Raw genomic sequence first — 13,113 nt, 5'->3', positions numbered from 1 at the left:
TCTTAGACATGTGTGAGCAGCACGTGGGAGAGGAGCTTTGTCATTATCATCTCCCAGAATAGTCCCCCATTTCAGATCCTCTAACTGGGCCTGAGCGTGTGTCTGCCCCCCTCCCTGCAGCACCTTGTCCGTTTTCCAATGTACGGGTGAGGCTGTGGTCAGACATACCGTTCTGGCTGCTGTTGAGTGCTATGAAAAGGTTGCTGTGACTCAGCTCTGCGTCACTGCTCCCAGCCTCCTGAAGATGGTAGTCCCCTCGCAAGGCTGTATGATATGACACTTTCAGAAAGACCTAAGTGAACGTATTTGATAGTGAGGAAATGCATTTACGTGCGGTTTTGCTGTCAGACTGGAGGAGCAGTGATAAACAGCTGGGTTTGAGATGGTGAGCTTTGAATGTGCTATGCAAGATACTGAAGTGAAACCAGTCTAATTATGTCTGTTACCTAGTTGTTAGATAAGCAAGGGGGGAAACTGGATTTCTGTTTACTGGTAATTACAAAACTGTGGAGAGCTTAGTGTATTAGGGCTGTGCTATATTTAAATAGTACCCTGTCTGTCCGATGTCCCTATTACAAAATGTTCTTTGCCAAGATCATGGGTTGAGCCTCTCCTTTTAAAAGCTGTTTTTGAAACTCTGGATTGTTTTGAGAAAATTGGTTAATATGCCATGGCTGTGTCATCTGTCTTCATTTTGTGCTGTTAAGTCATTCCAACACCATTTTAAAGGTGTTGTGGACAGCTGTGGGAAATGCCATTTCACCACTTGTGGAGTAGAATTACTGCATTTCTGAAAGATGAAACTATAATTAATGCAGCAAATACTCTTCTCCAGTCTCTCACCCTGTGTGTTGCGCACACTTACTGCTATCTTTAATTAGGAGACTGTCACAGGTGAATTAAAAATAACAATTCAGAACAAAACCTCCTGTGAACTAGACCAGCCATATTGACAGCTGGGAGACTTAAAGGCTTTCCTTATCCCCAGAGCAGCTGGAGCCCTGACAATGAACATACCAGCACCCTCGTGCTACTCCGGCGGCGTCCCGCAGACAGGGCTGGAAGAAGCATTCCCCCACTGGTGTTGAGTGTGCTGAGACTTCTGCCCATGTGAGTTTTGGGCCAGGTTTACCACCAAGAGGTTCACTTAGTGATGGGGGTTTCTTGCAAGTGTCTTGTCTAGTTGTCAGCCAGATGGACAATAGCAAACTCACTTCATGCAGTCCACGTCAAGAGCTCTAAAATGTCACGGTTTTGCTCATGTCTGATTGGGACTGAGTTGAAATCCTAGGGTTAGAGAGAGCTGCTTCCTACGTTAATAGACCCTTTAATTAGCAGGCTGCGCAGTAAGACCTATCTTCTTGTTAAGGATTTGTTAAAATCATGCATAAGCTCCTCTACTGGAATATGCTAATTTATTTGTGAATCTCTTGGATTATTTGGCAGAGGAGTTGAATATTCCTCACAAGGACAGCCTTTACAGACTGTTTCCTTGAAATAAATTTTTAAAAATCCTGACCTTTTTGTTGCTTGTTGTCTTTGAGATAAACACTCAAAAAAACAGCTGTAATTTTGGCTAGAATATTGATGGGTTGCTTGCTTGTCAAATTAAAAATGAGCTGGAGTGGACTGTTCTGGAATACATTTCAATTTTAGAACTTTCCACTTTCAAGAGCGACCTTATTCAGTGCCCAAATGGGCACCTTTCCTCTGCACGAACACCTCATTATGTGTGTTGAAATAGACATCGCCTCTGCTTTTTCAAATTCATTTTTTTTTTAGTGGTGTTTTCCCTTTTTTTAAACTTCCACAAAATATGGCTACAGTTCCTGGCTAATTTTGCTGAAACATGACACTAGCCAAATATTTTTGTGAAAGAATTATTAGTCACATAAGGAAGAATGTAATGGAATATTCTTAGAAAGTGTTATAACTATGCTTGACATGTAAAATATTTATCCAGACATGTAAACAAAGCAAGGGGTGTCTTGCCAATGTACCATCATAAACGTTAGTTATTTTGAAATCTTGAGCAAGATGTTTTTCAGTTCTTGAAAATAAGGTATCAAGTTCTCTGCTGACATAAATTGACAGAGTGCTAATGGTTGGCTTTACCTAGCTGAAATTTTAGCCCCTGCTCTTGCCTCCCTAAAAATAAATCAAGATGTGTTTTCCTGAAGAGCTGCAATTGTGCTAAATAAAACTCTTCTGTTTATTTTGGTTTTGGATTACTTTAGTATTGCTTGCAGAGTTTACTAATGCGGCCGCACTCCAAAAGGTCGACCTTATGTTTGTTTTCCTTTTTGTTATTGTCTGTATCTTAATGTGAATTAAACAATTTGCTTGATGCAGAGAACTCCGTTGTTTATACAGACGGCGCTGATAGTCTTCACTTTGCTTGTGCCCCTGTTCGTAAGGGGGATCTCAGCCCTTCGGCAGGACGGTACAGCTGTAGCTGCCATGGCTTTATCTGAACTGGTTTCCAGCAACTTGCCCTGCTGACTGTTGTGTGAGGTGTGGCAATGCTTCGTGGGGATGCCAGATAATTTACCCTGGCCGGGATCCCGTGCCAGCCTGTCTCATACCAAAGTTAGGTAAAGATCTCCTGTGCTGGGTTATGACACTTGAGTTTTGCCAAGCCTGGTTCTGCTCTTCCACACTGGACACAACCCGCTGCTGGACCTTTAACCAGCGCCAGCAGTGCCTGGCACTGCGCTGCAGGTAGAGGGGCTGGCTTGCTATGCCGTGCCCCCTTCCCATTCCCGTCCCCCCTGTACAGCCCTCCTGCAGGCCCTGAAACACAGGCAGAGGTGTACAGGTGGATCAGAGCATATTCAGGTACATCAGTAAGCACTGACCTCCTGACTGAGATGAACCACTTTTTCAAGATTGGAATATTTACTTTCAAATTTAATTGCATTTCATTAAACAGAATGCAGCTTCCCTGTTTGGGTTTTGGGTTTGTTTTTTTTTTTTTTGGACGCTTTATGCTCTGTTATTCTGAAATCTTTGGTGGATAGCTAGTGTAACTGCATTCAACTTTCAAAAATCTGCCATCTATTGTTAGTTTTTCAAGCTGCTGCCCTGTAATTGGTTAAAAATGAATGGCAGTTGGAGTTGTAGCCGCAGAGCTGGGAATGAGTGAGCAGTTACTTGTTGGGATCCCTTCCAGAGAAGGAAGGTGGAGTTTTAAGCTGCTCGCAGCCTTTCTAAAATAAGAGTCAAAGCAAGTAGGTGCTTTTTGCTGTGGGTGAAACATCAACTAACTTTTTGTAGGAAACCAAAAGCTCAGTAAGTGAGGAGAGGAATTTTGTTTTAGTCTGAATATTCTCTCTACTGACACTCTGCTGTAAAGTAATCCACTCATATTAAAACTGTTGTGTATTTCAAAATACACTCATTAATACACCAGTTCTCATCTCACGAGGATCCACGCTGGACAGTTGCTATACTAAAAGCAAATAGGGTAATTTATTTAGCCTTTATGGTGCTGCAGGCTGGGTGTTGGTGTTGGGACCCTGCATTGCAGGCCAAAATTGCAGGTGGTGGTGGTAACAGCTCCAAGTACTGGGCTTCAGACACTGCAGTTTCTGGCTCTCCGAAGGCCACTGTGGTGAAGGAGACAGGAGGGGTTTATGGTGTGTTCAGCCCCTCAAGTGTGAGCTGAAGGGTTCATTTGTACCCTGCTGTCTCCTCCTTGCTGATTTTGGGGGTCAGTGCTCTACTGCATGCTTTGAAAGTGCAACAGCCTGCCTTGATCTTGAGCATCGTGTGCCCTGTGTGGATTTTCATAGTCCTGAATGCTGGCAGCCTGCCTCACTTTGTGTGGGACAATATCCTTGGTGTTTAGGGGCTGTTGCTCTTTCTTTACATTCCATCCAACCTCTTTAACAGGCTACAGGTGCTTTATTGCACCTGTATCTAAAAAGTTGAAATAACTGGCCATTAAAGAATTAAAAGCTTGGCCCTATACCAAAAGTAATAACACGTGCTAGCAATATGCTGTATGTATGTACAGTACAAACATGAGTTAGTAAATTAGTGACAAGTTGGTTTTATTATGTTGGATTGTTTGGTTTGTTTTTAAGAAAGATACCTCTTAAAGCATCTTTCATTAATCTATTCAGGTGCTATGTACTGTTCAGACTTTACAACTTGTCAGTACAGACATATGCTTTATCACTGGCATGAGTCAGGATGAGGACAATTTCCCACTTCAGGTTCTATTTGCATTAAAAATGATATATTATTGATGATATGTGATATATTGAATTCTGTTGCTCTGTGAAATGGTATTTGGAGCAGTCTCTGAGCAATCCAGGTATATCTTAGGGGAAAGCATTAAGAACAATGGAATGGATTGATTTAGTATTTGAATTGATAGAGGATAACATTTCCCGGTGACATAAATGGGTAATGCCTCTGCAATGCTGTGCATGGGCACCTGAGCACTGAGGGAAGGTGGTACTTCTTATTGGGGCTCATTAGCAATGCATCGTGTGGGCATGGACGTATCAAAATAACTTGTTTTATCCTCAGTTACTGTAAATTTGTTTGGGACCAAATCCAGGCTCTTCTGGACTTGGGAATATGTGTGCATATGATTAGGTACATATTCAGAATTTCTGGTAGTTAATTCCTTTCTGGCTGCGTAAGGGATGTGTGGCAGATGAGTGGCAGGAGTGTATTGAACCATATGGCATCAAGGGTTTAATAAAACTGTGCCTTTTCTTCCACACAGTTCCTGCAAAAAGAGGCTGAACCAGGAATCTGGGGAGAGAGATTGGGGGGCGGGGGGGGCTTTTGCTGAAAAGAAATGGCTTAAAACAAAGCTATTGATTACAATACAGATTTTTATATTCAAACTTTTCATGAATCAGCTGGGTGGGGAGGGAAGGAGGACTTTTAAACTGAAATATTTACATGAATCAGCCATCTGGGCTTGGGGGGAGTGACCATTGCTGCACAAACAGTTTAAACTCTGAAGCCTTGCTGTGACTTAGTGCTTCCCTCTATTAAAGAAGGATCGCAGGATATTGGTGCGGGTAGCACTGAGAACATATGAGCCGCCAGTAAGTAAGGAGCTGTGGTGTTTGGGAGAGGGTGCTTGGCAGAGGGGTTTGCTCCAGAGTTACAATAGGAAAAACGAGTGATTATTTCTGTTCAGAAGTTCTGATGGCTGCAGGTATATCGGACTTGGGGTTAGAGCTTTCTCAGAAATACGGTTGTCCTTGTGCTTTTTCATGTAGCTTATAAGTGAGAAGCTTAACTTCATGTAGTTTAGATGTAGGTATTGAAGTTGTGTGAATTAGAAACCAACCTAGATTTAACTGCCCAAAAAAAAAAATTGAGCAAGAAAAGAGCATTTTAAAATCTGAAGGGATAAGGTAGATCTTGCTTTTATGCTTTGTTGAAACTTTTTTTTTGAGAGCTTTGTAAGTAATTTTGCAGAAAATGGTAGAACAGAGGGCAAAACTCTTTTCTGCTGGTGTTGCTCCTGTTGCGGATTTTTACATAAGTATTTGTAGCTTAATCTAACACAGGTGAAGACAGAGTGTAACTCATAGGTGTCACCTGGCTTAATAAAACTATTTGACTCAGTATTCTGTATTTTAGCAGGGGAACATTTGTTTTTCCTGTCTCTGGAGAAGAATATCCTGCTTATATTTGCAACAGCTCATCTTTTGCCAGAGGTTTTTCTTCTTCCCTAGATCAGATCTGCATACTCCATCCTTCTGCCTAGAAAGGAGGTATATATTCTATATGGGCATGGCTGGCTTTATTTAAATTGCTGACTGAATTTAATCAGATAGCACTAGCAAAGCTGCCATTAGTATAGTGTTAAGAAGCTGTTTATGAGGATCAATATAAGAACTGTAATTTTTCAGATGACTGTGTTTAACCCAATAGTGTGAATAGTGGAAATAGCCTTTATAGGTTCCTTGGCTGTGCCCTGTAACACTAATACCTTGAGCCTTGCAGGGAGGGAAATAGCCCTAGCAAAGCAATAACCTGTTGCCTTATTCAGAAATTTTATTCCCTTCCGAGACACACAGTGGAAGGACATTATTGGATCCACTTCATCTATTCCAGTTGATGAGGTTGCCATGATATAACTTTCCTATTTTGGAAAAGCCTATAATAGGTTGCTTCAAGTTCATAAATCTCAATGAGAGATTATAGGTTGGCAAAAGAAATGGTGCTGTCGGTGTGGGGCACTGGTGTGGGTCAGTGCCATCAGCACCGATGTGAGCTTTCAGCCTGTAAACCAAGCGCTGGCAGTTACGGAGGACCTGGTGAACCGTGGGTCTTAAATCAAGGTGTGGATGTGCAGTATTTAAACCATCCGAACTATATTGCAGACTGTAGTTTTGAATTGCATTTGTAGAAACAGTGGATTTTTGTTAAGACTCAAGTAAGCGAGTAAGTCTGTAAACTTTGCTAACAGTGAAGCACTATGCACAGAATAGGAGAAAACAATCAAGCATTTCATCAGCCTTCTTGCTGTCTCTTGCCAGAATTTGTAGACTGTCCTGCATTGCATCAGTCCTGCTGGACGCTTTTTTTCTCTATATATTTCGAAGCCAGATGGAAGATGATTCCTCTGTATATTGATAGAGTTATTTCATAACAAGGGAAAAGCCTTTTGTAATGTGCCTGTGCTAGATCAACCTATAGATCAGCCTCTTATTGTCTGGTTATCTTTGTGTTTATAGCAGAAAAAGCAACGATCATTAGTAGGTATGAGAAAAGCACGTTAAAGGCTCCGAGTAGATTTTTCTATCTGATGCAGTTTGGGTGAATGTACTTTTATGTTGTTCTGCTGTGGTACAGCCATATCTACAGGTGCCAGGGAGTGACCAGTCTTAGACCTGCCAAGTCTCATGTCGCCTTGAGCATCCCTTGTTTAATTCGGCCGCACAGGGCAGTGCCTGGGACTCGGACCCTTGTGCTAGAAGGTACACTTGCCAAGGGCAGTCTGGTGACACCAGCTTCCCTGCTTATGTGAGCCTTCATGCATGGCCCTTCACCTTCTGGAAGAGGATAAAAACTGATCTCTTAGGCAAGTCTTATGTTTAGAAGAGAAGTAGTAATGAGGAACCAGATTTGTACTTGACAACTGGAAAAATGCTTTGTAAAAAAAAAAAAAGAACAAAAAACACCTGCTATGAGAATGAGAGACCCTCTGAATCTCTGAAGACTCTAGAATTTGGCCAAAAGCAGGGAGTAGGATTTAAAAGCAGGATGGGTCATTGCTTTAGAAGTGCCTTTCTTCTAATGTAAACTGTGCGATACTGACTCACTCGCTTTTATTTTTCAGTAGATAAAGAATCAGTAGGCTTGTCTTTACTGCAAGCAACTTGTAAAAGCAAAGGCAGCTTCTTGTGTTTTAAGCTTTAGACGAGTCTTATACAATTTACACTGAAGATGTGTTTTAATAGGCAGGTTTTATACTTATTTTGTCTTTTCCAGTTTCCTAATGGTGCTGTGTTTCCCTCCTACTGGGAATGCATAAGGGAACAAAGCAGAACATAAAGACGGGAAGCTCCGTCGAGGCTAGAGCCGGCACAGCCTGGCAGGGTTTTTTTTCCTGTGCCCTTCTGTGCTGTTTCCTTTCCATACTTCATACATTTTATTTGTTAAAATGTTCAGAGACTCCCAGGTTATAGGTGTGGGAATGAACGAAGCTGGGGCCAAAATTCCTAGGGTTTGACTCCAGTCTCATTCATGCAAATTCGAACCTGCTGTTTTCAGTGGATTTCCTTCATATTTACAGAATGAGACCCCAGATCTGTTCTCAGTCTTTAACACAGCCGAAAGTTTTACTTTTTGCCTCTCTTTCTAACGGTTGGATTACTCTCATTCTGCACAACTCTCTGGAATGCTTCCCTGTGACTGGGGAATTTTTATTGCCACTGAACTGAGCTGACAAGCAATATGGTTATTTTTCTCTTCATCCCTCTCTCCCAGAAAGTATGCATCTGATGATCAAAAGCAAAGAGTTTTTATGAAAATTAGGAAGTTGGATTGCTGCCTACTTGCCAATATGACATTTTTTTTCACAGCAAGTTTAATCGCTGCTGTTTTACTTAACCAAATTCTGAAATTACATAGGGTGCAGAAGAGCAGACCAACTGAGAGAAGATGAACGGAGTGCTGAGTACTACGTGAGAGAGGGCAGGTTTACAACTCGGCGTGGTACAGAACTGATAGAGCTAGGCTGCATCTGGCCTCCAACTGACAAATCCGCACGTTGTGTATAGCCCAGCGAAGCCTTGGCCAGTGGATCGCTCCTGGCCTGGGTGTCTCTGTGCTGCACTCCCCACTGTGGTTTAGACGTACCCTATACTGATTCGCTCATCTTTATGTACAGGAAATGCTTCTCATTATTTATCTTAAGCCCGTGAGATTTCTCTTTTTCTCTCCAGAGGAGGAATTCAATCGTTGCTAATTTGTTTTTCTGCTTTTATGTTTAGAGAAACTTTTGGCATGTTCCTAGGGTATCTTTTAAGAAATTAAAGGAAGGCTAAACTTTTTTGAAGGGCGTGCAATTATATTAGAAATACATCTTGTTCTAAAGTCGTAGACTGTAGAATTAGGTCAGGCACACCCTGCGTATGCGTGTTTCCTGCTTGCTCATATTTCTGAGAATAATTGTACATGGGAATGTTTTTGTAGATTTAAAGGAGTGTTGTCACCTTAAAAATTAGTTGTTTGGAGTTTTATTTAAGTCATCGTGGTTAAGCTGAGGTTTAGGAAGAGTGGAAATTTGCTAACCATCTGATTCACTCGCTCAATGTGCTGGTCGTTCGTTGCCATTTGCAAACTGAATGGTGAAGTAAGGTTACTCACTTCTACTATTTTTACTCTCTTACGACTTCCTCCTTGTCATGCCAGATGACAGTGAAGCAGTGCGTAAGCTGTCAGATGTTACAGTAAAGGGCTTTACTCTTCAATGGATTTTGACAGCTCAGCTTTTCATGATTTTTCTTTGAGGTTTCTGTGAAGTTCTGCAACCTTGATGCCTAAAATATTTTATAATGGCTCTTAAAAAAAAAAAAAATACCAACGGTAAGGATAAGGAACAAGTAAGTAATACAATAAAAAGTTAGAAACCAGCAAGTCTGTACTGATGCTTTTGTTATCTTTTGCTTAATAAGATGTCCTGCATCTAAATAGGTTTTCTCTGCTGGACATGTTACTGTATTTGAGTTTCTTTTCTTTGCACACATCACCTCTAATACTGTTTATGTTGGTCTGTACAAGTTAAACCATTCAGCTCCTTCCAGTAGCTGGGTGAGAGATGTGCCTCAGATTTGTTAGGGTGGGGAAGGATAATGTGCTGAACATCATCCCAGCCATTACATTCCAGTACACTTCCTTATTTCTTAAGAATTACACAGAACAAGGATCAGCCTCTGTATCTCTGCAAAAGGTTTGCAGCATGAATTGTTTGTGCCAAAGATGCATTGCTAAACAAAACTGTTTCCAGTTTGTGTTTTTAAAAAAAAAATTCAATATCGCTGCCATATTTTTCTCTCAACAAAAGTGTTGGCTCCAAACAAGTTCAAATAAAGATGACTTCACCGTGACCATCAGCACGTGGTTTGGAGAACAGAGATGCTTGTTCAGTTGCACAGCTCATTCTTAACATTGTCATGTTCTGGAGGGAGGAGGGACCTCCTCCAAGTTAGGCAAAACCAACGGCCACAGTCAGATGTGAATTTTGATTTTTGACTGTGATACTGATTTTTTTTTTTTTTTTAAAAAAAGGAAAACACCACAGGCTGTTTAGGAACTCTTTAGTGCTGAGTGTGACACTGAGCTTTTGATAATCATGAGTTCTCAGCTTCCAAAATCCAGCTGTCCACAAACTGTGAGTCTTCAGCTCCTCTGCAGACTGGTCCCTACCGGGTCCTTCAGGATCTGAGCATACAAACAAGTTACTGAGAAGTGAGCTAAGAAGTCAGGGTGCTCGTTTACTGCTTGTGATCAATTCTGTGGTACCAGCAAATTTATACTTGCCAGAGGGTAGAAACATGCATGCAAACAGCCCTCAAAAGAAGATGGTAACCTGCTAGTATTTGTCCTGCTAACCACGGGGTAATTGCTGGTGCATGGCCAGGGAGCTTGTGTGTGAACGTGCTAAAAGTCAGCGTAACACCTAGTTCGTTAGTGGGCCTCGTACGCCGGCTGGTCCTGAGGATTCTCTCTCTTTTCTGTGTCCCTGTTTTCTCTCATAAAAGACTGCCCTGTAGTACTTCCCAGGGCTGTTAGGAGGAATGAGCAGTTAATATTTGTAAAAAACTTTGAAGATGAATAGCCCTAATTATTATTTATAGGTATTCATTCTCACCATGGGTAATTCACCTTGATCCTGCGCATGAAAGGAAACCAGGACATTTGTAAGCTGGTCAGGCGTGAGTATGGCCTTCTGAAGTCTTCATGTATTAGTTTCCCTACTGGGTTGTATGCGTGATTGCAATATATTTGTCATGTTAAATGACTAGTTTGGGTATTTATTGTACCAACCAGATGTGCTGAAGGAATCCTTACTCATTTACCTCAATACTGCTGACACAAAATGTGTAGGATTTGGACATGCCAAGAGGAGACAGAAGACAAGAAAATGCCATTAGCCTGGCCCAAGTTGGATCATCAGCAGGGCTGAATGTTTGACTTTCCGTAGATTTAATGAGAAAAGTCAGATCTGATGCTTGTAAGAGCCACCACAGTTGCGAAGAGCATCTGTTTCTGCATCTTCCTGTCGCTGTAGTTTTTAGCACCTTTCACTGGTGCTAAACTTAGTCTAACAGAAAAGAATGAGGAGAAAGGTGTCAAACAGCTGGGACTTTTTTTCCTAAAAATCCTTTTTAGCAGTTGAAACAGAAAAAGGGAGGAAAATGATTAGGGAAAATTCATGTATTGTAGTTCCTGCGTATCTGATGATAGTGCTATAAATAGTTTCTGAGATATCATAATAGAGGACTCTGCTGAAAGGCATGCAGGGTCTCTTGAACTGTGCGTGCATTTAATTCAAAGCTTAAGGTGATGAACAAAGATTGTCATATTCATGAAACCCAATTTGATTGTTGTGAAAATTCAGCTTGTAGGCATTTTGTGCTATTTGACATCACTTAAATAGGACTTATAAGGCAGGCCTCTTGTGAAGTTATGAAATGTAAGTGTCCCTTGATAAAGCTGCTGTTTACCTGGATATACACTGCTTACTGATCTGAATCCCTCCCTAAATTCTCCTCTCTGCTAAGTGACATATTAAATAATCCAGACATTGTTCAGACAGTGCAAGGGGAGCTTATTGGCAGAACTGCAGCAGTGGAGCACTCTTGAAAGAGGCCTAAAAAGTAAATTTTATGCTTACCAAGTTTTCTTAATAGAGTTCTTGTCAGCTCACAGAGCAAATTCTGTTCCCAAGTGAGTGTGTTAGCATCTCAGTTTTATCAGGGAGCTTGTTTCAATGTAGAAAAGTTGGGGGGGGAAAAAGGGCTCCTGAGACCCAACTCAGTGGGTTGGTTGTGTTCCTCCCGACAATTAGCTAGTCTCAAGAACAACTCGTAAGGGCTTTCCCAAGATGATTACGTATCTACTCGACAAGGGTATTTGTTTCCCCATCTTAAAACACTTTTGCCTAAGTAAATCAAACTGCAGTTTTAAAAAATATGTTTTGGCTTTCTGTGCAGTTACCAAATTTTAAAGCATTTTGGTCAAAAAGCATAGCATAGTTACAATGTTTGGAATTCAGTGAATGTGTTTGAAGCCACAATCCTTAAATCGTTTAACATTTGCAGTCGGGAAAACTCCCTTTCCTCGCAGTAATTATAATAGACTATATGAAATAGGGGAATGATTGACTTTTTGTTCTTCCATTTGACATTGTCAATTCTGGAGTTGATTTAAAGTCGCCTTTTTTTTTTTTCCTTCCCCTCCAGGATGTTGTACAGTATGTGGATTTCCATATTTAAGTTTACTTTAAACAGTATTTTCTGCATATTCTGTATGCTTAGTCATTTATATAGATCATTCCTGGGATAGTAGGTTTTTCTGAAGTGGTATGAGTGGGGCAGTTGGTATGTTCTGCTGACGTACTGGGGGCTCCACACCCCCATGTCCCACTGCCCAGCAGCCCACCGGCCTTTCGTACCACCTCTTTGCTGGTCTGACACACGAGAGAACAGGGCAGAAGATTGCACGGGTTTATTCACAGGGAATTTGTGTTGCCTTTTGCTCAGGCAAAAGGGGATGGATTTGTTCACCTGTGACCAAATGCAAGGCAACATTCATGGGAACTGTTGGGTTTCTGGTGGGACTGATGAGGGGATCTCGCCAGGGTCCAGGAAAGCAGCCTGGAAAGTGTGGGGAGAGGGAGTTTTCGGAGCCAAGGTTGGGGGTTTGGTGAGAGGAGAGGTGGATAATGATGCACTGCGCACTGTTAAGTTTGCTGGAGCTAAGATGAGCCTCGTAGGCTCCTCACATTGCTCTTCCTACCAGCCAGAGCCTTTAGAAAAAGAAAAAATACAGTAGCTTTTCACATGGTTTTGCTGTTGCCAAAAATCTTCCTTCTGATGAATATCACATGATGCGTAAGCAACAGATTTTCTAAAAATACACAGATATAATAACGCTGGCAACTTAGGATTGGTTTTACGGAACGAGAGGAAGGAATTGTTATTCCTTGTTTAAATTTCTAATTAATAATGAAGTGCTTACACTGACTGCCAGTAGCGATGGGCTTGAAACCCACCGCTGAACTGCTCATTAAGGCCTTCATCCTCAGCAGGTCCTGACCAGAAAACTCGCCAACTCTTTATTTGGCATTTTGTTGTTTTATTAGTGCTGTATTTTATCTGGTTGGTATCTAGCCATGTCAGTGTTCTGCCATGCTTTATAGATGGCACCCGCGGGCTCTGGAGTCTTAATTCAGCCAGGAAAAAGACACAGGACAATTGTTCTGCAGGGGGGGAAATTGGGGAAATTCATTAATGAGGAAATTGGTGTCTTATGCTTGAGAGAGTGAAAGGAAAACACTTCAAGCCAAGAAGGGAGAGCTGTTTCTTGTCCAAGGCAATAGCAGGACAAAATAAATGCCAAAGA

General features: G+C 41.5%; 1 protein-coding gene across 2 annotated transcripts in view; it reads left to right on the top strand.

Moving 5' to 3' along the window:
- Positions 1–4,997: 4,997 nt before the first annotated feature.
- KCTD20 (potassium channel tetramerization domain containing 20) overlaps positions 4,998–13,113 on the top strand; it is a 16,189-nt gene continuing 8,073 nt past the window's right edge. Inside the window, exon 1 of one of the 2 annotated variants that reach the window (XM_009709439.1) lies at positions 4,998–5,072. In XM_009709439.1, coding sequence (XP_009707741.1) covers positions 5,062–5,072 — 11 coding nt within the window. In that variant the 5' untranslated portion in view covers positions 4,998–5,061. Of the gene's footprint in view, positions 5,073–10,044; positions 10,071–13,113 lie in introns of those variants that run through there. The other variant, XM_009709438.1, reaches the window with a different exon arrangement.

This window comes from Cariama cristata, unplaced genomic scaffold (assembly GCF_000690535.1).
Source record: "Cariama cristata isolate BGI_N322 unplaced genomic scaffold, ASM69053v1 scaffold14511, whole genome shotgun sequence".
NCBI lineage: Eukaryota > Metazoa > Chordata > Aves > Cariamiformes > Cariamidae > Cariama > Cariama cristata.
This window is presented reverse-complemented; position numbering and strand designations above follow the sequence as displayed.